The 25,242-nt window shown below is 42.2% G+C and overlaps 1 protein-coding gene and 1 long non-coding RNA gene across 2 annotated transcripts in view; one reads left to right on the forward strand and one right to left on the reverse strand.

The window, feature by feature from the left end:
* Nucleotides 1–25,242, forward strand: part of LOC115014392 (uncharacterized) — a 55,791-nt gene that overhangs the window by 7,899 nt on the left and 22,650 nt on the right. The window lies entirely within an intron of this gene.
* On the reverse strand, nucleotides 1,889–24,175 carry apln (apelin). Its single transcript, XM_029441188.1, has 3 exons — nucleotides 23,667–24,175; nucleotides 9,828–10,000; nucleotides 1,889–6,265 (listed from the first exon to the last, which is right to left on the reverse strand). The coding sequence occupies exons 1-2, from the start codon at nucleotides 23,731–23,733 to the stop codon at nucleotides 9,834–9,836; spliced, it is 234 nt and encodes a 77-aa protein (XP_029297048.1). The 5' UTR covers nucleotides 23,734–24,175; the 3' UTR covers nucleotides 1,889–6,265; nucleotides 9,828–9,833.

The raw sequence follows: 25,242 nt of genomic DNA on the forward strand, positions 1-25,242 counted from the left end.
AGCTTAATGCAAATATGTATCATGCACATCAGGGCTAGGTGATATAGATAAAATGAAATGTCACAATATGTTTTTAACCAAATACCTCAATATCGATATTACGACAATATTGTAGGGTTGGTGCTTTTATAAAATATTTACACAATGAGATTTTTATCAGTAATGTGGATATAATGACTAAGTGGGTAAAGGCAAATAACAGAACAGCTTTAACAGTCTGGAAAATTCAGAAAAATTACATCACTTTATTGTAATGCAGCCTTTAAAACCAAGAAACGACAACACTTATACCATATTACGATATCTGACATGTAAGTCGATATCTGGTCTTATATCACAATGTCGATATAATATCAATATATTGCCCAGCCTTACACATCCTATGTACAAAGAAATTGTTAAGCTAACTTTTGAAATGTCGCAAAAAAAGAAATGTGAATTAGGCGCCTTTCCACTAACCTCGGTTTTGAAGCTCGGCTACAGCGTGGTTTCGTCAGAAATTAGCTATATATATATATATATATATATATATAGCTATAACACCGCTACTCAGTGTCGTAAAAATTCTGACATATAAATGTGGATACAGTGCGCTTACCTCGGCTGAATAATATTTTGATTATCCAGCAGTAAAGACTGAAGGAGCCTCCATTGTCTGTAGATATGACATTAATGCACGCTGAATCTCAGTATATTTAGACATATCCATAGTCTCCATGCACGCTCAGCAGCTGCGTTGCATTAATGTGCAGCGTGCTTAGTATGCACTATATGCTCTGGAAAGGCTACCTGTCACTGTTGAAGTGTTCCTTAATGGATGAGGAGTTGATTTACATTTACAAAGACATGTGCATACTTCAGCAAATTCATTTATACACAAGATTCAACTGAAGGTAAAGGTTAATGGCCATGGCAGTCAGGTAAACATGTCTTCTGCAGAGTTTCCGGCCAGGTTCAGCTACGCAAAAGTAAAATACACAAACATCTGGGCTGACTCGAAGTAGAATATTTGTAAGTAAATCTTCAGGAGCTGAACAAATCTGTTGAGTAATGACTAATTAGATGTTTTCTGATTAGAGCTCCCCATTTAAAGTAAACAGTTGGCTCGTTGATGCCACTACGCTGCGTCAATGTTTAGGTGTAGTTTTACTGAATGTATACTTTACATTTCAATCTACTTTAACTGTTATACTGTGCATCTAACTTCTGTTGTTCAGTATCTTGATATACGATATATACTAAACTTATTGTTTGTGGCTCTAAGGGTGGTAATGTTGGTTTGATGGTTGGTGGTTCAGTCCAACACTTTGGTCTAGCCTGAAATATCTCAACTATTTGAGGGATTGACGTGGAATTTTGTACAGTTGATGGTCATGGTCCAGAGAGGATGAAGACGTCTGATTTAAGGGGTCCCGTGGCCCCAACTGTAGCGCCACCGGCAGGTTGACATTTTAGTTTTCTTGTGAAATGTCTCAACAACAGTCACAAGGATTTATATGACATTTTGTACAGACATTCATGCTTCCCAGAGGATAAATAATACATATTTTGGTGATCCCCTGACATTTCCTCTATCACCAACATGAGGTTTGCATTTGTAGCTTTAAGTGAAAGGTCTCTACAGGTTTTTGGATGGATTGACAAAATATTTGATGCAGACAATTCATGTCCCCGTCAGGTTGAATTTGAATTGAACACCTTTCTATTTAGCACCATCGTCAGCTCAAATATCAAATACTAGCTAACATGCTAAACTGAGACTGGTAAACATCACCTGCTAAACATCAGCATGTTAGCATTGTACCGCTTTGCCCCACGGTGTACATGGCTGTACACTCTTAAGATGTATTTCATTTTCAATATCTAACAAGAAAGACATGACACAGTGTTTTCTTAAAATAAGATTTTTAATATTACTTATTATCATAAAGATATATTTACACACTTTACAGAAATAGAAAATAAAAACACAAAGCTACGCATGAAAGGAAAAAATAAAATAAGTACTCCAAGAGCTAAAGCTTATCTTTTATAAATTAGAAACCAAAAGTTCAAATATGTACACAGTATTTCAACCATTTCTGATACACTTGTTTTATTTATTTATTTATGTCATTTATTTTTGCCCAGTTCAACATCAAAACAGAGACAGGGACTGTACATTTGGCCTGGTGAGTAATATGAGCACACACCATAAACAGAATATAAGTTTCAGGAGTAATACATTGTCTTTTAAATGGTATCTGCTTGAGACCTAGTAACACTGTTGCGATGGCGTGTAAGCCTACAGACTGCATCTCTCCTCAGATCGTTCTGAATGTAGCTGATCTTGGACACAGTGGTTAGATGGAGAATGTGTCGCAATCAAGGCAGGAGGGGCCTGTGCTATTCTGGGTGTAGGAAGTCTCATTTTGAGGCTCCAAGATAATGACAGATCTTAGTCATTTCCCATGGGAGATAAAATCTAGTTATGCTTTGGATTGCCCAGCCGGTGGAAATGTGTGAATGCATTGGATTGAATATCAGCCACTTGATCTTGCAGACACCCACTCTGAAGGCCAACATGATACAGTTTGATGGGCTTAGAGATTCACAAGGTAAAATCATGGAATGTGTTGCGTGCCAACTCTGTTTGCATTTCCACAATGAGTGAAATGTTTCAGTGTCATTTTAAAGGAATTTAATCTGGTAGAGAACTGAGTATATAATGACAATAAGATAAAACAAAACAACATAAAAACCTTGTGTTTTCCTGTGATCATTTTGTGTGGGGGTTGTGTCTATAGCTATTAGGAAACAGAGATAAATTGCTAAGCTAATATTTTAAAACCTGCTGCTAGCTTATTCTCGTCTCCACCTGTAACACAAATCTATCTCTCTGCTCATCCCCACTCCTTACACACTCCCAGCCAAATGCATTTTGGACAAAAAGAACTAAACACAAAAGGGGCAAGTTCTCAGAACAAACATTTTTCTACCAGGAAAACATGCTAACAAGTGCATAGGAACATTACTCAGGCCTTGTGATGGTCACAGAGAAGAGGAACTGGAGAGGAAACATTGAGAGGATAGGAATCGTTTCTCTTGTGTAAGCCTTGCTGGAAAAGACCATTAAGGAAAATGGTTTTGCTCCCCCAGCATAATGTATTGGTTTACCATTTCAGTTTGAGCCTGGACGTGCTTGTCCTTCCACACCACAAGGCCCATTAACCTGATGTGCAGGGGAGGGCTGTGGGCTATGATCTACAAGAAAAGAATGCCTGAAAGCTTTCACGTGTCCACGACATATTGTGCTGCAGACTACTTTTCTATTTTGTTACAACCACAAAAGATACAGCTTTTCACACTGTTTTCAAAAAGTAAGCTTTGGACAACCAGCTAGACAAGAATCAGACAAAAAAATTGTCACAATACACTGGAAAACCATTCCATACCAAGAGACTCTTGTTTTCAGGGTGTATTTTTCCAGCAGCATAATGGAATTGCAAAAGTGCAGCCTTGCGAACCCATACTGGAGAAGTCTTGGAGCAAAGCCACGTCTATTAGTTGGGACTAGTTGACACCGGAGGCTTTGGATCAGTGGGATATTTGGCTTTTGATTTTTTTGGATTCAACTGATAACCAGAACAATATTGAAAAGAGTATTTTACATAAACATTGGTTTGCTCTGGTCTCTGAAAGGGCAGCATGGCTGGTGCAGATGGTGAGGATACATTCATGAAGAACAGTGCGGATACAGACGTTGCTCGGCTCCGTAACAATAACTTCTGAGATGGGGAAATATTGATTTGAACCCCTTGTCATGACCCAGTCTACTTCCAGCATCCAAACTCCAGCGGCTTTGAACTTCTATCCCCAGCTCATATCTTCCTACTATCTTCCCCAATAATACATGAGACATCCTGAGCAAAGCTGTCTCACTCCCGTGGAGCATTAATGAAATCTACATCTCTGTCTGAGAGGGTATGAAAAAATAATGGTGGAACTGAAATTATTACTCTTCACAGTGCCCTAGGATTTAATACATTTTTAATCAAGGTGATCTTGGCTGGGTGGATTACCACTGTGATTTCAGATGCTCTCTTAATAAAAGTTTCTCATGCTGGGACTGAGAAGACTCTGCTTTTTATTATAATATTTGCATGAGACATGGCGAGAGGGAAAAGGTGTTGGAAATCTAGGTTAACCTGCCAGTTGCTAATGTGGTCAAAACTACCTTGAAATAGGAGTATGTGCTGATTGAACCGCAGTGGATTGAAATGAGATTTTCACCTAAAGTCCGAGTGAAAAAAACAACAACTAGGAAGTTGCGCCGCACACCGAATACACAACGAACGATTGCAAGGTGGCTGCTCTACAGGTTACAGTCCTAATATGTTACATGGTTACACACTGAATCAGCATGGGTTTGAGGATTGTAAAAGGGGGAAGGGTGTGGTTTCAGTCTAAACCAATCTATCAATGAGCTCAGACTAAGTGGCCCGGCCAGCCTTGGGGAGATCCATCTGAGAAAGATTAACTCCAGGATTTAATGAGCGTAATGATCAAAGCCACGACCACCTGTGCTGTGGTAGGGCAGACTAGAAAGGCAACTGTACCCAACGTAATGTAGGGTAAGGATCATGACTAGAAAGGACTGAATCAGGATACATGGCTATATTGGTGAATACATACAGGGAGAGTAAGGAAATATACGAAAATATGCTCATATAAGCTTTAAATGTACTGTATGTTTGTGTTTTGTTAAATAAATGCACAAAATAGACTGCTCTAGTACAAGCCTCTATCACAGCACCCTGAGAAAAAAAGAAATAAAACTACTTAAACACAGAAATAAAAATAAACAGTAATATATTCCAGTATGATGGAAAGGCATAGCATTTCATTAGTGAAAGATTTCGGTCAGAGGGTCAAACCAGCCTTATGCTGAATATTAAAACAGCCAGAGCACTAGTGGTAGGCTGATCATGGTGGCATATTAACTGAGCTGATATTTGCTTTCTTTTTTTTGGTCTAATTTAACTGTCCTCCTCGCTAACATTGTCTCACGTGGGATTTCTGTTTGCAGAAATTTAAAATGCATAATGTGTCAGTGTATCAAGACTTCAAACAAGAGGTAATGTGTTTCTCCCTAACCTTTCATTCCTTCGTTCCTGGCAGCATTGTGGAGAAGGTTATTATTTGGCACTTCATTAAAAGGCAAGGCAGCCCGTCGGTGGAGCAGACTCCCCCTGCCAGTTAACAGTCGTGTAGAGCAGCTGCGCAGGGCAGCAGTGTGGTGAGAAGGCTGGGGATTGGGGACAAGATTGGGATTTGGGGTCAAAGGACTCATCCAAGGTGGGACATGTTACAGTAACCTTGAGCGCGTCAGTAAACCCCCCCAAGGTGTTAATGAGTTCAGAAACACCAAAATAGCTTTGGATTAAAGAATCTCCTAAATGAAGGAATTATTCTGTCACTTAAATAGATTGTTTTGACAATATGTGCTCTCTTTTCAGTCCGACTTTACTTTGCATGTGGACGTACTGTCATTAGGAGGTACAAAGCACCATTAATAATGATAATTAAGCAGTGGATATAATGTCATTCAAATGTCTTACTCTTCCATTTTAAACTTTGAATTCCTTGTCGCAGCAGACATCCAAAGTATCATAAGTGAACTTAATATTGTCAACTATTAAAACTGACCCTGCCCTTCCACATTATCAGTGCCCTCTCCCGCTAGTAAAGCCGTTAAGTAGCTACACAGCAATGAAATCAGCGGCTGCAGTAACCTTGGATCTGAGAGATGGGAATACCACACCGTGGAGAAGTGACAGATGCTTTAAGACTCAGATTGTTTTGACCGGGCTCCCTCTCTACCACATGTCATGCAAAGTGTGTGAGACACTCAGGGAGATCTCTATGATTGGGCTCTATTAAGCAAATGATAGAAAAAAAATAAAAATAAAACACTTGGGAGAAGACAGAGATAGATAAGTAGTGAGGGAGTGAGAGTAAGAGAAAGAGAGAGACAGAGAAATAGAGTCTGATCGCTCGGGCTCCATACCCCCCCCACCCCCCTTCTCTGCCCCCAAATCCTCCTAGAGCTGAGGGTGAGCGGCTTGTCCTGATTTTTTTGTGGACAGAGTTGCTTGAAGAACCAGCAGGTGCTATGGACATCACTCTTCAGGCTGGGCAAGCGTAGGCCCTTCGTTGCAAGGCCCCCCAAGGCAAAGGAAGAGCATAGAAATCAGAACCTGGGGGAGGGCGCTCAAAGCAGTGCCTGCAAAACAGAAAAACAACACAGAGAAAATGCCATCAGCATGTGTTTTTTTTTGTTGTCTAAAAATCCTTTCATGAGTCCTGCAGACATTTCAATTTCCTCTCCAATAAGGAAACCCTTTAGGGAGTTTCTCCTAGAGCTTTCAATGTGTTATATGTTATCTTTCACTAACTAGAAAACAGTGAAGAAAGGGTTATCCCAGACATGTTCCAGCTGGATTTCACGGTCTTTGATGGAAAAGTGCGACAGTGAGTAAGAAAAACATTCGTATATCTTGCTGTAGAAAAAACACAAGCACAACCTTATACTACGCTCGGGGCTTTAAATCACTCCTTAACAATGAGGAAATCTTTTATCTTCCCTCGCCTTTTATCTGCTCCTGTTCTGTGATAATTTCCCAAGATTTCTGATGAGTAGTACAGTAAGCTTTGTTGTATGACAACAAGGTTCATTCACTGATAAGATCCTGCTCCTGTTTCAAGATGGCATATTTCTGTGGTCTTGTAATGCCCCGGGAACTGATGATCCGTATATCTAATCTCCATTGAGTTGTTGTTTGTTGTCGTCCTTTGTGCTTTTTTGGTCTACGGTATGATCTCAGTGCAGCAGCCCCTTGAAGTCGCACTACATCACAGAGTGAGTGTATGGGAAGAGTTGCACACATGCTCTACATTGTTTTGATGAAAGACTCGTTCACTGAGCTCACTCACACTCAGGGTCTCAAGGGGTTTTTCATAAATTGCCTGCGGCTTTAAAATCTCTAATATCCTGTCGTCCTTTAGACTGGCACGGCTTAGATCCGAGAGTCGTAATAGCACGTTCGGAGCCGAGTCTACTGGGATGCACAAAGAGGAGGACCTGGTTCTCCATCTTTCTTCTCTCACATCTGGAATGTGTAATGATGAAAAGTCAAACTTAGCCTCAGGTGTTTTAGGGAATAAAAGATGAGCTGCTTTTGACATTGAAATGGGGAGATGTCGCTAAAACACGTAGAGTTGATGGACAGACAACGTCAAGTCAATCATTGTTCTTAGTCTCTACTTTAACAGCGCAGTAATTAAGTTCAGGGCAATAATGACATCCACATACAGTCTGTCTGCCTGAGTCTCCCCAGCCCTTAGCTGGATGTCTCCATTGAACTCTAGCTTTGATCAAACAAAATGCATCTCCAGCTGCTTCCAGAAGGTGTTTTTCCCATCATCAGCACGAACTGAAGAAAAGAGCAGGACACACGAGGAAGAACACAGCCTTTCAAAGCTTTTAGAAGGCTGTCGGATGTGTTGATGCCAGAGAAAAATTAATTCCTTCAGTCAGAATACTTCATACAGAGGCATAAAGAACAAACTAGGACTGAACTGTGAAGAAGTTGAACTCCTTGGATCATTTACTCAGTGTCTGTTGGTAGCATTATCACTAAAACACTGCTAACGGACAGCCCATGATGTATTAAAAGAACTGGATACAGCGTTGGAGGTGGACCCCCGTTCATTTTTATGAAAGTATAAAATGACCCGGATCTTCCAGCGTTCTTCCGCGTTCATGGGGCCCATAGAACATGCACACTTGCGTTTTCCTTAAATCCCGGCTGGTCTCGGCTCAGTCGCATGAATGGAGCTGGGAAAATAACTCTGAATTGGGCTATTAGCGCATTTAACAACTTTAAGGACCTAATGATTTAAAAAGGGATTTTCAAGTGTTCGTACTGGGAAGTTGATTTACAGACGTTTCATTCCCAATGTAAGTATATAAAAAGTGTTTTTGGGCCGCACGGCTTCACAAGACTGACATGGAAAATTGTAATTCAACGGTTTGCCCACTATGAAAATTTGCTTTAAAGCCTGGCGCACTTCATGGGGGGCTTGGGACAGCCTGATTCCCACTGAGGTCAGGTTGGGGTAAATTGGCATGGTATGTGAAGAAACCATTGAATGAGTTGAACTACGAACTTAGCAAGAATGAGAGGAGCTGGAGTGGGAAGCAGACAAAAAAAAGGAAATCGTCAGCGTGTTGTGGTTTAAGAGGTGTTTGCAAAGACAGCATTGTGACTCACTGAGCCGTTCACTTTTAGAGAGCTTCACAACTTCCTGAAGCTCTCCGTATTTGTGGCCAGTTTTCTGGCAATGAACACTGAAAGCTGAACACTCAACTTGCAGAGGATTCTCACATTTTATTGGCAGACCGAGGAAAGTTGGAGTACCCATGTCGTCCTTCAAGTGCAGACTGCCCTGGCTCGGTTCCTACTCATTGTTTTCACCTTTGTGCTGAGCCTGTAGAGTCCCGTATTGAAAGCAGGAGTGAGTTCTAAAGAAGTCTAACCTTTTCAAAAATACAAAAAAAACATAATGATCAAAAATTTGCTATAGATTGTAAAACCTCTGCGGCTGCTTGAGAGAAAGGAGCTTCCAAACTTCTAAAGCTTTGATCCCTTTTCCTTAAAACTGATTAACCATGCCTTGACACTCTCTGGCTGCAGCCTCCTCTCACTACGGCTTTAATTTATGGCGACCCTATGCAGGTCAGCGTTGTATGGTCGGCACCTCCTGCAGGGATATTGTGTCTTGTCGAGTTTCCCTGTCTCTCTCAGCATCTGAGAGACATGGGAATGGGTCCCGCGCTTGTTAATGCAGGTTTGATATGCTGTTGCTTTCTATTCACACAGATGTGCTATCATTAACAAGTGCAAAGAAGTTTTAATCTTTATATACTGTAAATTTGGTCACCTTGTTTAATTAGCTGCAGTAGTTTCTCAGTGAAGCTTGATCTGTTTTTATAGAAATACAGTTTGTTTTGGTTCAGAAAAGAAAATCAGACTGTGAAAAGGTGATAAGTAAAATATTGTCTCTGATATTGGATGAAAGACTTTTCACACAAAGACTTGTTTTACTTCACAGCAAGTTAAACATTATTTCAAGAGAAAAGCGGTGCCGTGAGGAAACCCAACTCTACAAAGTGTTATCTTTGGAAAAAGGGGGTTTCATATACTTAATGAGATGGAGAGAAAAGATTTATGCTAGCTGAATTGACTCAAAGGTTACATTTCTAAGTATAACTGTTTCCCACATGAGGAAATAAATGACGTAGCCTTAAAAACAACCTCTCGTACTACGAAGGCATGCAAGCGGGTAGGCTAAAGTCCAATAATCTATTAAGACATGCACTTATTTTCAGTGCCAACAATAACATCCTTGTGTTGGAGTTGAGTTGGGCTGCAGAGTTTCCAGTGTTCCTGAAAGAGTTTGAGTTTCCCATTCGTCATCGAAAAACATCCCAACTGATTCTGCCAATAAAGTATTTTAGGACTCAACATATTCCTCTTATATTGTGTTTCCTCACCAGTCAGCAGATATGATTAAATATATCGGGAAGTGCTTTTGCTCATATTCTCTCGAGGAACAAGTAGCTCTGACTTGACAGAAAGTTGGACTGATGCAGCAAACATAGGCACATACCTTTTCACGAGAATCCACTTTTTACTGACCGTTTTATCACAGGTTTGATCGCACGCTTTTCCAAACAAAACCTAACAAGCGTCTTTTCACCTCTGACTGCTATATAAACTCACCTTGCTCTAGAACGGCATGGGCCCCTTGTGGGAAAGACGTGGCCGTGGGCGTCTCCTCTTCCATCCAGCTGGTCTGTGGGTCTGGCCGCCCCTCGCAGGGTTTTGCTGGACCATTTTTCTTACTCTAGCCGCCTCTTCCAGCCCTCTGCCATGTTCTGTGGAGGCCATGGGACCTGGAGGACACACACAGAGGAGAGACCAATTAGATGACCTCGCCAGTAAATGGCATTTCACAGCCTCTTCTCACCCAGAGTATCACATTTTGATTATCAGCTTAGTCCATCAGTGTCTATGAAAATGTGTGGCCAAATCCAAAGAGGGATCACAGTGGTAATGGATGAGGAAACAAGAGACATGTATAGATAAGTGTGTGTGAGAGTGTGTGGGCCTCTTTAAGCCCACCCAGCATTGTAGTTCATCAAGTCAGCGCGCTGGAACCGAAGCACAGCAGAAAGACGAGAAACCCAAACCCTCGTGTCTCATGTCTCTGTCACTCTCCCTCAAGATTACAAAACGGCGCACAGCACCAGACCTTGTGGAGGTGCATCCTGTGGCAGTGTTTGATCCAAGATTAGAGATGAGTTTAATAGCGCCGTGTCTTTGTGAGAATGTGTGTGAATGTTAGGTGTGTGTGAGTACATGTGTGTGTGTGAGAGCGATCCCAGATGTTCTCAGTCATCTCTCAATAAGTGTGGCCTGATCCCCTTAAGCCCCTCTTTTCCAAATGATTTGGTCTACCATAAGTGTCTCTATGACCTTTCAACCTATCGCAAACGAAAAAGATCTCCTCTTGGAAATCCAGATTTAAATTTTGTTTTTGTTTTGCAGTAATATCTTTACGTTTAATCGGATATTTAACATGGCAGATCTTTCACACTACAGCCAGTTATTAAGTCCGATACAATTTGAGTAAAAAAAGAGCATGACTTTTTATTAAGGCATGTTAGAGTGTTTGAATATCTCAGTGGCGAATCATTGTATGTATTACTTATACAGTGACGCCAACAACTAAATGTACATAAACCTTTATTTATCTCATAAAGAATGTAAGTTAATGGAGCTGTATATGTATAGTATATGTATTAAAAAAGGTACTCCAGTTATTTAGCAGTTGACTGCCATAAAGTTTGGAGGACTCACAAGAGACTCACAATTGACACAACAGAGGTTGACTGACTTCAATTCCAAAGTATGGGTCAAACTCCCAAAACTAAATGCTACATTTCCCAAAATGCAACTCCCCGCCTCCTAAATAATCCCTTCATCCAAATGACACACCTCTAGTTTGTAGAACAAATTAAGTCTCAAGAACAAGATATCCCCAATGACATTGTCAGGGTTATTTTTTCAATTAACTTAATGGAGAACCCCTTTAGCCGCACACCTTTTTAATTTTAAAATGAATATTATGTCCTATGATCCATTCTGCATTTCTACGGCGTCTTCAGAAGCCAAGCTAACCCCTTTCTCTCAAAAGAAAATACAAAGCCCAGCTTCTTTTTTTTGGTCAAAAAGCTGATTGACATCACTCACACGGGGTCATGACATTCCCGTCCCTTCTCCTCAGAGACACTGGCACCATTTTTTGAATTCCCAAGAGAATGACCTTCCTCCGTTTTACGAGGGCTCGGGTGAGGACATGGCTTATGATAAGTCAGCTAGTCGACTGCAGAGGTTTAGAAAAGCGGCAAGTATACTGAGGAGAGCACTTGTGCAGCTTACAAAAGCCATGATGATGCTATGATCCCTGGTTCCTTAGGATTGTTTGCATCAGTTAGTGTCTATGTAAGCTGTTATGTGAACAAGGCACGGCGTTAAAACACGGTCTCTAAAACCCTTCTACTGCATTCAAAACACTCAGACTCTAATAGCCAAGATCAACTTGTTTGAATTGAGGGCAGCTTTCTTCAAGAGCAGAATTCAAAACACCATTAGGAGGAAAAGTCTCTGCAGCCTCTCTTAATTATTGACCTTCAGCTGTGGCATATGAAAGACCTTTTAAAAAGAGCAACTCTCAATAGAAAAAGAGGCAAATAGAAGTGTTTCCAGCCTTCAAGTTTGAATAATGGCCAACTGCACAACTGAGCAAGACAGCTTGTTGAATGTTTTCGATGTATATCCCTGAAATGCCAGACATCTCAAGTTCCACAGCCACACTAATCTTCTTCTGCAAGCACATTACACACTATATTTGTGAGTGAACAGTGGGCTAATTCATTTGCAGGAGGGAAAGTCTCTGTTGCATATTTCCACATCTAAAGCCCATCTTTGCCCCGAGGAGCACTAATCTGTGCATTATCCTTTTGTTATTGTTCCAGATACACTGTGAATGAGGGACTTTGACACATTCTGAAGGCTTTCAGCTCATTTCTTTCAAATCCAGGGGGTTGAATGTGAATACACTCTGTGTTTGAGCATTATGGGGGGGCCTGTTTCTTCTCACCCCTGAAACACCGGCAGCATTTAGATGGAGAGAACATAGAAATATAGAGAAACACAAGGCTGCAGTCAGTATGCTCAAAAACAAACTGGTTTGTACGCCGTTTGGTACGACCACGTCTGAAGTCAGAAGTTGTTTAAGCTTGTTTCAAATTGTCACTGTTGAAGGCCTGACATTGTTCAAACCGGGATATGGTACACATTTTTGGTTAGAATCTCCTCGAAGACATTCATTGTGTCGCACTCGGTTGAACATTTTTAAATGAGTTAAAGAGAGAAGTTAAAATCGGGCCTAATCTCCAGGGATGCCCTCTGAAAGGTAAAGATTCGAATCATCCGTCAGTGACCGCTCAATGGTCAAATTCTTCAAGTGGAGCCGTGTTTTTCTGTTTAAAAGGCTAAATCTAAGAAGAACTTTGTACTCTAGCAAACAATTTGTACTCTAGCAAACAATCTGTGCTGTAGGCTGTAGATATGAATGGTGATGATGCAGCAAAAAAAGGCACATCCACAAAGCATGGTACACAAGACGGGTTCCAGATTTCAAGATGGGTCGGTGGGTTGCCAACACGTCGGTGCCACAGGTCCGGACGAGGGGATCCTTCATCACTACGAGCGGAGGTCCAAATGTAATCCCACAGGCAGACTGTGTGGACCCCACCCATTGAGAAGTGTAAACATATTTTCAGTTCATTCGGAGACTGTGGAGGGCCGCCTTTGACTATGTTAATGTAGTCAAAATCATCAATGAAACTCAATGCATTTAGACAAAAATAAACAAATAGTCTAATCTTGGTATTAAACAGGTACATCCGATTGGAGTAAAAAATAATTCTGATTTGGGTAAAGCTCTACTAATTTCTACCCTCCACATACCCGTCCGACTGCTACATGAAGTTAGCGGGATTGTCAAATTGTTGGTTTTGTAAAGTTACATAACCTGTCGGATGCAAACCCCCCCAATTCAAACTTTGGTTAGGTGTGGGGTTTGGGTTTCAGACTCTGTTTGACCATTCAACAAGCACTTTGGTTAAAGCATGCTGACACCTTAAATGTCTCCCAGTGATCCCTGCAGTAACAACAGTGCTACACATCGGCCAACAGCAGCTGATGTTTGAACGATATCTAGTTTAGGATGCACATACACACGCACACTGCAATGCAAGATGGTAAAGTAATTGCATCTTGGCTCACACAACTCACAGGGTGGCTCAGGCTGTCATAACCCAGGTCCATAATGAGACAATTTAGATGTCTCCTGCCATTGCAAGCTGTCAGCCACTGCTCGGCACTGTGGTTTAAAGGAAGAACATCTCATGATTCTCCTGACGAATCTCAACCCATCCAATCAGGCTACAGGATAGAAAAGTGTAATGAAAGCTGCTAAAAATAAGCCGGGCCCCAGTGATAACACTGGCAGTATAGATTAACTCTTGCAGCCTGTAGGGAAAGCATCTTGGCATGACATATATGACATACAGCAACATCTAGCTTCGTATCTCTACCCATCTGTAGAGGAACTCAGATAAATTGAATATGGCAGCATCTGTTGCATCTGGATAATACCTTTTGATTGTTTTCATGGCAGATTTATCATTTGTTAATGCATATTTCATCTCTGTAAACAAAGATATCTCTGCTATCGTATTGCTCTGAAATTGGATCCAGTCTCTGTAGTATCCCATTTGATCTTTTCCCATGAGAGATTCACATGTTTATGTTTAGCTGGTAAAACAGTAAAATGGCAGGATAACATATGTCTTACAATAATAGGTGTCTTATATACTTCTGATGACCTTGGAGCCCTGCTTTTGCCTTCTTTCCATCAAATCTGAACACGTTTTCCCCCACTTGGTAATTCCCCAATTAAAGTTTAATAAAGGAGGAATTTCAGGAATGCCTGGTTATTGCTACTACCCTCTGCCTCCTCCTTAAACAGGATATAGTAGGAGAGGAGCGTGTAGAAGTGGTCAGGCATAGAGGAGGATAGTTGACAGTGTCACAAACTGGCCAGTCTCCAGACTAATGATGAATAGCTGGTTGGCTGCTCCCTGATTCCACGCCCTAGTTTCACCACCACCTCCTGAGGTGATATCTGTTATGTTGTGTTTTTCAAATGGACTGCTCTCCATCTTATTATGGCCCAGCGGAAAGCTGAATACTGACAGCTTATCCCTGTTGATGCTGCAAAGAGTCCATCAGTGGAGCCTGGAGAGAAATACATCTTCCAGCACTTGTCCATCCAGTCAGAGAAGAGAAATGGCTGTCCTCTGGTTTAATGCCAAGTTCATCAACTGCCCTCACGGCTGGCAAGAGCAGACAGTATATCACAGCGCTGTGTGTCAATGCAAGAACACAGACAGCATGGCAAATGGGCCAGAGCTGCTTATTAATAGTTGTAAAGCTGATTTGTGTTTATCGGCTGCCAAAACGACCACATTTACAAATGTCTGCACTTGTAAATGCAGCCACAGCATAATGGTTTTTCTGCCACTATGACACAAGAGCTTAAACTATACCAGCCTGTGAGTCTTAACTGTTGCAACAAGTAAGCAGAGAGCTAAGTTTAGAAACTGTTGCATCCAATGTAAACATGCACAGTCAAGCATGGCCACCAAAATGTAATCCTTGCTGTGTGTAATTTTCTCTGTGTCACCGACAATTGATTTTGCTGTCCTCTTGAATCTTATCTGTTTGTTTACTCGTCTTGCTCATCACTCACAGTCACACTGATTATGAATCAATTGTGTGCATTCTTATTGATCCGTTTTCTCGGTTGGCTGAGCGTCTCAAAAACATTTAATCTCTCCTCCTTGTTTCTTTGCTGTCCCTGCATCACTTGTCTGACAACTCGGCACCATCATAAATCTTGCTCACTGCAGTTTGTACAGATGTATCTTGATGTGTAAACAAACCGCTGGGAGAATATGAACGGGTTAGTGCCCATGAATGAGAGGAGTTAACCACATGTGCCCGGAATGTGATTCTACTTTCATATTTTAGCATCAGAAACATCATAAATGATCAAAGCTGGATAAGTGCTTTCTTTCACAGGTGCCTGGGATGTTTTTAGACTTGCACCACCACTACGGTTGAGTTTTGCAGTGAAATGTCTCAATAACGTTTAATCTAGTCAAAAATGTTATATATCCAATACTTTGCTTTATGAACAAAAGCTAAGCTAAGATAATGTGAATGTAACACTATGATTAGACTAAATCTGAGCCAGAGTTAAAACTTGCCCTCTTTTTGAGATGTCATAATCACATATACGTAGCTATGAGTTGCCGATATGCATAGTTGTTTATACATTTGTGAAACTACTACAGCATTCCTTTAAAACAATTTCCCATGTAATGGTGGATCGGGTTTCTATTGCAAAAACAAACCAAAGACTTGCACAGTATTAAAAACGTTTGTATCTATATGGGAGATAATTGTGGCTTATTATGTGTGTGTGTGTTATCCTTATGGGTAACAGAGCAATATTTTTGTTAGTATTGGAGAGGAAGAATAAATACCCTAGTGTGTGTAGCCATGGTTATTACCATGACGTTGGAGGAGCAGGCCTGCTGTCTCCATCGTGTGCCTCCCTCCTTCATTCACTAAAAGAAGCTTTAGCTAATGAATCCCTCTATAGCATACCATCACCACAGACATACTAACCCACACAGCCAGACAGGGACATGTCATGAGCAGAGATGCTTCCCACTGCATAAGCACATTAGGGGATCAGGATTATTTAGCCATGGATGAGATGTGTTAATTGTGCTAGATACAAGCCAAACAGTCTTTTAACCTAGAATAAACCCCATCACTGCTACAGCATCGTACTGGGGATTTGCTTGCCGCCTGATAGCCTCCCCACACATTCATCCTGCACATATGGAACGGTGCCTAACGAAGGAGGCAATCCCTTGTTGTTCAGCTTTCACAATCCAACACATAGTGTCGGAAACGCTGCTTATCGCATGCCTACCAGTAAGTCTGGGCCTTGGCAGAAACTGGTACCAATTGCATGCCGACTTTCAGACCACGTTACCATGGCAGCCACCATGAAAGGCGCTCAGTTTGGAGCAAAAAGAACGACATTGTCAGCTAAAATCGACCAGGTTCTCAATTTACAGATTTCACTGCACACAGTCTGAACCCCTGACTGTGACTGCGATGTTTTCAACCTCCTCTGTTGGCCACCACACTTGGGGTCTGAGTGTTCCTATTTGTGGGGGGGGGGGGGGGGGGGGGGTTGTTTTGTTTAGTCGTGAGGACTTTCCTTTATTTCTGTGGGGAACTGTTTGATATGCAGCATTGTTGTACTGTGATAATGCTAGGCTTGTGGCTGAGTTGAAGGCTGGCTTTGTCTATACAAACTCCTGTGAGGAAACCAAAGTGGATGAAAAGTTGCTCCCATTACGGCAGCTTTCAATTTTAACCCCTTGTCCACCCTGCTCTGGAAACAACCCCCCCCCCCCCCCCCAACTCTCACTGAAGGTTCAGAACAAATTAAAAACAAACAAGCAGCCCTCTAGTTTCTGCCTTTCTGCAGATGTCCCTTTGAGTCAGCCAGCATCCTGTGAAGTGTGGTGCTGTATATGCTCCTGAATTAGAGAGTATGAAATGATGAGGTGTGAGACTGCGTACTCTGCTATGATCAGAGCGCTGTGAGTTCAAAGGGCCGACAGCAGCATTGAGCTGGCGAATAAAGCCACTGACTCCCCTCACCACTTGACTGCCTGTTGGTTTATTCACAATCCCACTCCAGTTGAAGGGGTGAATTTGTGGCTATAGGGTTATTTGCAGGTTGGCGCTTACTGAGCAGTCAGAGAAGCAAACACAAAATAAATCATAGAGAAGATTTATTTTCACAACTTTCCTCAAGGAGTGTCAAAACTGAGGGCATTAGCAGGAGAGATGCTGGTGTGGCTGTTTCCGTTTCAGGTACAGTAGGTAGGTAAGGCTACCGACCGTTGCCCTAATCTCAAGAGATTGCATGTCAAGGGCAAAGGGATCCTCCAACCATCCGTTTCCATGGGCACGCTAATCATATGTGAAACACAGCCCCCACCCTCTCCTGTGTCATCACTCCCCCATGCTGTGAACCTGCATGCCTTCTCCAATTTTTTATGTGGGAGAAAGAGAGAGAGGGAGAGAAAAGTCACTGCGCAGGGTTCACTGCAGCGTTTAAAGCCTGAGGGGACCATTGTTTCTCCCTATAGCATATACTGTACTATTAAAGGAAAATAGCAGCAACATTGCATCAGACTGTGTTACCTCTCAACCAAACTAAAGATTACAAAGCAATGGCTCTATCACATTAGATAGATTAACTCAACAAAGGGTATCAATATTTGAGATATTGACATCACGCTATGGCAAATATATGCTACACAAAAGTGTCTGCTAAAACAGAATTGTGTACTGAGCATATGGCGTGCAGGAAATAAGCACCTTTGGCTAAAGGTTATGCAATGAAACATAATAGGCAATTCTGTCACTTGTATTTAGTGAAAAAATAAGATTCATGAAGATTTTTACAGACAGGTTCAGCTGCTCTGCTGCAGGTGAGCTAAAGTTGGGGTTTTATTGGCCCTCTGCATTTACAAGGTTTTCCTCAGCTGTTAGAATGATCTGTTTTCCTGATGTTGTAGCATGGTTATGAATTCCATATCTTGTTTTGCTTGTCTGTTTTTACAAACATCTCTTCATGTTCAAGGAGCCCTGGGAGCAGGGCTTCCTCTGAACAGAGCCAGAGGGACACAGCGAGAGGCCTGATCTAGAAACAGTCTGTGGGGAGATCCACGCTATTAGTCAGTGGCAGATCATTTGATTGACCAATGTTTAAGCGTGGACCTGTATGTGTGAATAAGTCTCCCAGGAAAAGTTACATTTGTGATCAAAGACAAAGCGATTGTGAGAAATAAAGCGTGATTTCTATGTTGTCACATAATAACCCCAGTTCTGTGGAAGACGGAAGAGATCGTAAACTTTGAAGCATTTCAATTAAAGGCGAGACCATAAGGTGCATGACAGTTTGAAACCTCATGAGGTGCACCACAACATCCTATAATACTCTGAGAATGAAATGTCGTGCACATCCTGTTGCCTAAGGCTTGGAGTTTAGGCAGATCCCAGTGGAGGCGTCAATAAATGAACCCCAAACCTACTAAGTCCCTCTACACCCTCCATAGCACCAATCCACACTGCCATCTTCACAGCAATGAAATCCCTCGTCTGATTTCAAACTGCCTAACAACAGCCAGCTGTGCAGAGCTTTTAGCCATGAATTATATGAAATCTCACTGATCCATGATGGCGCCAATATTAGTTTCACATTAATAGTGATAAAACCCTAAACCATATTTATTTGATTCTCCAGAGTAATTCACTTCTACTCCTACATAATGTTTTAGTTGCTGCAATTATGAATACGTACCACAAATGAAATCTCCAAAGCAATACACAGAAGGCGTATTTTCTCATTCTGGGTTACCACAAATTGAGCATGAAAATAATTAAAGCACCTGCATTCCTAAAGACCACAATATTTATCCTGCGGTCTGACAGCCCGTTAATAAAAATGTCCACTCAGATCTTGATCAGGAATCTGATCTGCCGGGACTACCGCTATAAATGTAACACTTAATGTTCAAAAAGAGAGTCATAAATCACTTTAATATTGGTCACTAGTGGAAAACAGAGCAGTTTTTGAGAATATCTGGCTCTGATTAAGTTGTAAGAAGCGCCCTGGGCCTGAGGATAAGGTCTGGTGATCACATGAGGTCTGGTTAACACAGGGCCCCCCCCCCTCCCACACCGCAAACCTTCAGTTTGTGCTCTCAGAAGGGGGTCTGGACCGCAACAGACATATATACATAAGGAGTCAGAATGGAGTCAGAATTGTATATTTAAGTAATATAAGTAATTTTGCATATTTAGCTGAGCAGACTTTTCCCTTACAGCCAAGAAGTGTCATTATTCCACATGTGACTTAGTAAAGACACTCTGGATCACCAGCTGTGAGGTTTTGGATGTTGACGTGACTTCCTCCTCCGTGGAAAGCTTACACAACCTCTCAGCTTCCAGATAGCCTCTCTTCCTGTCCGCCCTTTTATTTTTCTGTCCCTTTTCTTTTTCTGTCCCTGTCTTTTACTCCCACTTTAGCTTTTTTTCCATTCACTGCATTCGTTCTCAAGGGAAGATGTAAGTGAGTAGATTTATTCATTCAAAGGGTTCTGAATTACATTACAGCAGCCCAGCAGTCACATATGCCAAAGTCTTCAACAGCTGAGCTCTCTAGGGAGTGTTAGCCCAAAGGTTAGCTTATATCCCTACCAAATGAGTTATGATTTTTCACTAAATCTCTTCCTTAACTCCCACCCACTCCAGAGCAATTGTGAGTGCCATTCACCAAGCTCACTTTGGATGATATTATACAGATGTGAAGCGATTTATCACAGAAAGCCTTTTTCAAAAACCTCCTCATTGAAACTTAGTAACAGCTACACTGAGTTGCATATTATGAACCCTATAGGGCTGGGCGCTAAGGATAAAATATTATGTTGCTACAGGTATCACAAAATAAATATTTGGTTTGAGAAATTGTTAAAAGATAACATAACCGACTAAGGAGCGTTCAATCATTCTTCCAAGATGGCTACCGACACTGCTAACCTTGTAGTCGCACCATTTAAAGTGAAACCAGATGCAAACTGTGTATAACGTTTACTCTTTTTTAAATGAGCTAAATTGATTGTATTTGTGTTAATATTGGATTTTATTAAATATATCCTGCGGTTTGTTGAAATTACTGTAGTTATTTCTTTCGCCAAGTGGGAGATATTGTTGCTGTCAGATATAATTCCCCCTTGGCTAAACAATAGGATGTGAAAATGGCATAATATAGCAAGAAATATCAAAGAGTTAGCTACCAGTACTGACGACATAGCAAGCTGACACATTTATATCATCTCAGATTATATACTGTTTAACGCCCTTAAGCCTAATGCTACGATTTAAAAGGCTAAACAAGAGACAAAGCAACAAAAGGATAACAAATCCCTCTTTACTCACATCCCAAACACAACTCATAGAGCGTTTAGTGTGTGTGTGTGTGTGTGTGTGTGTGTGTGTGTGTGTGTGTGTGTGTGTGTGTGTGTGTGTGTGTGTGCGCGTGTGTGTGTGTGTGTGTGTCGTCTGCAGCAGATAAACTCCACTGTTGCCTCAGGCTGCTGGCTCTATTTCCCTCGTAATGCTGCATGAAGTGGAAATCCAGGTTCCTCATGAAACAGATTTCATCTGACCCCTCTGTGTATGTGTGTCTATGTGTCTGTGTGTGTGTCTGTGTGTCCGTGACATAAACCCAGCTGGTCCTCGAAAGCTCCTGTGCCTCAAAAAAAAGAAAAAGAAAGGAAAAGGCTCTGTGATTCTCCATAATCCCGTAATAACCTTTCTACCGCTCCCCCTTTGACACAAATGTTTGCCCACTGTTATTAAGTTATGCCTGGAAATCTGGAAAGGTTTATCTGCTTTTGTTCTCTCTACAACCACCATAATTACGTCCACAGGCGCAAACACCTTCTTAACATTAGAAAAACCCGGCATTATGATATAAAGCTTCCTGGTTACGGGGGGTTTACATCCATGTATGTTATTAACGAAATAGTCACACCCCATTGTATGCCTCTAAGTGCCTTAATGAATGGCTGCATGTATTGTAGCCCTCCTCGTTTTGGCTTTACTTTGACACTTGAGCATGTGAACGAGGCGGGCTATAGTACAGTATGCATGCATGATGGTGCAGCCAGCCCCAACAATACATCAACATTTAATACAGAATAATAGCACTGCTGACAGCTCTCAAAAAATCAGCACCTTCCAAAACAGACGATTTCTCTGCCAGATAATGGCTCTGATCTGGGCCTCGTGCCCCACTCACACTCACAACTGGCTCACCTGTGCAACCCAGGCCTCACAATTACACCGTGTGTGTGTGTGTGTGTGTGTGTGTGTGTGTGTGTGTGTGTGTGTGTGTGTGTGTGTGTGTGCGTGTGCGTGTCTGAGCCAGCTGCTATTGTTTTTATCCTGTGCATCCCTAGGTGAAGATTGTCAGGGTGTTTCCATGGCAGAGAAAAAGGAAGCTTTGATATCTTTTAAGAGGCTGTGACAGACACGAAAATGTTTTGAGACTGTTTATATTCCAGTCTTAAGAGTTACACAGGGAGGAAGAGTGATCGGTCTCGGGATGAATTATGGATAACACATGTCTAAAGCTGGAGCCCACTCTTGAGCCAGAGTGCTTTTCAAGGATGGGTAATTGAAGTGCGCTGCTAAAGGATGCTAATATTACATAGAGAAGGCCACAGCAGCTCTTTTAGTGTACTGAATGAATATGGTAAGTAGTATTAGGTTGTTGTAGTTGAATTGCCTGTTGCACTAGGACTTCTTGCTAATATGCAAATACATCCATAAATGCAATCATGCACACTTCCCCACCCTATAGCAGTCAAATTCAGCTCTATAGTTATTGATTCCTGCAAGTGCACACACACATGCTGTCTCTGTCTCACTCTGTGCATCTTCTTTCTCAGACACACATGTCCACACACAGATGCCTGAGAGAGAAAGCCCACTGAACTAGAAAAGCGTTTGTCTCAAGATGAAAGGCTTCACACCCACTGCCTACATGCAGAGCCTCTTCCGACACCTTCCCGCGACAGCGCATACTGTAGCAGAGGCTTGTGCTACGCAGACACACTCCAGCTAGCATCCCTCCCCACACCCATCAACGCCGCAACACACTTGCATCCCCTCCTCTCCTTCACTCCCTTTCTCTCTCTTCCTCTATGTCAATGGAGCTCTGGTACTACAGTAGCAGCCAGGGAACAGAGAGGCACATAAGCGGCATGACTTGAACAACGTTGAGAAGGATAAGCTTCCATGAAAGCCTGAGGCACAGCAGCCTTGTTTTCCCCGTCGCTGGTGTAGCACGGTGGGCTCTCAGGCGTGGAACATGCTTAGCCACACGCAGGGCGTGAAAAACGACACTGACCATGATGCTAGATAATTGCTTCTGATTTACTCATGTACTGAGAGCCTCAGACAAAAATAGCATGTCGCTGTAACGAATTTGCTGAGAAGCATGGGAACTGTGAGTGCTGTGGCCGTGGATCGATACAGAGTGGACAGCATCAACCATAAAGTCTACACAGCATCTTACAACCACAGCACCTAGCAACATATAGTCTTTACAGCATTGTACACTATATATTCCTAGGTCTATATCTTCCAATGTGAAGAGTATACGGCTTATTTCAATCATAGTCTATGCTACATCTTATATTGTCTTCATCTTATACAGCATCTTCCTCATGTAATAAATATAAACACAGTGTGTCTGTGTGTCTAAGCCGCTGTAGTTGGTGGGTAGGTGATAATCCCAAAAATGGCCCAGACATTTACACAGGCCTTACTGTTGTTTTTTCACACCACAATGTTACCTGCATCACATCTGCAGACTGCCCTTCGCTCTCTAAACTAAACCCCCCAGCCACATTTCTCAAAACCCGTTTACTCCCATGAGCCTTAAGAGAGAATATGCCCAGCCCCTTTATAATTGTTCCAAGTTAATGTTTTTGTTCCAAATATTAGACATTTTACATCGACACTGGAATTGATATCTAGTCCAACAATGGCTCCAGAGACGCAGCAGCACTTTACGGAAATTTACTGTGACAAGGCATCAAGCCCGAGCCCCTCAGGAGACGATCCATGCATCTGGGATCTGTGTTCCCCTTATCGATGCATACAACAATTACAGTCCTCATTATCATCACCACAGGAGGCAAGCACGCATATATAGGTGCTGTGTTGCCCTGCTGCACAACCACAGTCATGTAATAATCATATAGCACTTGGGTCAGATGGAATACCTCAAGCCATAAATGAATCTGATTCACTCCACCTTACAAAACATGTGCCATGCATATCTTACATTTCATAACAGCCACAACAATCACCCATACATCCAGCATTATCTATCACTCAGGCATAGCTCCACACATGAATGTCCATCAACAAAAGCCTCTTAATATTTCATCTCCAAGTCTTACAAGCTTACATCAAGGTGAGGCAGGGAGGGAAAATGATCAACATAAGCTGGAAACCACATTTAAGTTTACCATAAAAAGCCATGGCAGCACAATAGCAGACAGTATAACCACTGCAGTGCAGTACTGTATACAGCCAGGTGCTGATATTCCTGCCTTTTAGAGCCCACACAAGGCTAACCATGCCGGGTAACTGATCAACTACAGATGCCTGCACGAGCACAAGGCAAACAGAGAGAGAAATAGAAAGCAGAGCGAGACGACCAGCGATGAGGCTGGCCGCTCCTGTACTCACCAGCACTGGCAGAACACAGCAGAGACACCAAGAGCACAATCACCAGCGTCAGGATCTTCACATTCATTTCTGCACTCCCCTCTGGCTCTCCGCTAGTCACTCGCTGATATACTGTAGTGGTGTGTGTGTGTGTGTGTGGATGGGAGGAAGAGAGAGAGAGAGGGAGAGGGGGAGAGAGAGCAGCTGAGCGAGCAAGAAAGAGAGAGAGACTGTTTGCTCCCCTGTGTGTGTGTGTGAGAAGTGAGTGTGTCAATTTGTGGGAATATGTGTGTGGTGGCTCCCTAACTGTGCCTGTGTATTTGTCTAAATGCGTATTTGTATATCAGTGTGTGTGACAGCGCCACTCCAAGACTGAAGGCACGTCTTTATCTGAGCTCTCCCACGGAGGTGTGCGTCTGTGTGTTTCTTCTTTTCTTCTGTCAGAAAAATGTCAGCTTGAGCCAAGTTCAGTGGAGCTGTGAATGTGCTGGAAGTCAGCTTGCAGGTCTGTCTGTCGGCGTGTGTGTCCCTCTGTGTGTGTGTATGATCTAGCTGGTCATGTGGCTTATGTATCATTGACTCTGTGGGTCAAGGAAAAGCCCCCCCCACCCCACCATCACCCACCCTCTCCACCCCTTTTCCACAAACATGCAAGTGCACACGGCTGAGGAAAGAGTAGAGCGGTAGCAAAGGGAGGGAGGAAAAGGGGGGGAGTTGGGAGTTGAAGGGTGGGGGTGCATGCAGGTTTATGATAATACCCAAACAGATGCTCTTGTTGAAAACTCTTTGAATTGCAAACAGGGCAGCTTGCCAGGAATCCAGGAATCAAAATACCAGCTTATTAGGGGAAGTACATGAAAGAAAGGAAGGTGTGAGATGAGGTTCATGCTTTCCTGCGTTTGTATCTATGCCAGCTGTAAGGACCTTTCTTCCTCACACTATTCTTTACCCTCAGTGACGGTGAAGGTATGGCTTAAATCATTCGCGCTGTTTGAAGTTAGTGTCCGTGACACTGTGAGTAACCGCAGGAAAAAACTTATCAGACTCTGCCCGATCACATCGCTCGCACTGTTTGTTCCGCTGCCCGTGAAGTCATTTGTTTTATTTTGTTACACAGATAATATTCTTACCACAATCAAAAGCAGCAAGAAAAACACCACCCTGCAAGGCTATAAACACTTTTTGTTTTTGTTTATCATACAATCAACAGGAAAGGTTGCATTTCTTGCTGTGAATTGTGAGAACTGTAAGCAGGCACGAGAAGTACAACAAGTTTTCTTATCGCGCTTAGCCACAGAGCGATATCAATGTGACAAGTTTCTACATCCCCACGAGAGAAGAGAATCGTTTGGGAAGGACCATAAATGTTGTTTCGAACTATGCATACAGAATATGTGAAAGAAACACTGAACTCCACCCAATTACGTCCTTTTATAATCTGAAATCAAATCCTCAGAAAACAAATCACTACAATGGCAAAATATGCTAATTTATCAAATGAATAATCTTAAATATAGATGCTTTTTAAGAAATATTGTTGGTATGGCTTGAGCTCACTTTGGGCTCATAGGGCTGAGTCCCCAAAGGGCTGAAGTGA

Source organism: Cottoperca gobio, chromosome 10, assembly GCF_900634415.1.
Source record: "Cottoperca gobio chromosome 10, fCotGob3.1, whole genome shotgun sequence".
NCBI classification, from domain to species: domain Eukaryota; kingdom Metazoa; phylum Chordata; class Actinopteri; order Perciformes; family Bovichtidae; genus Cottoperca; species Cottoperca gobio.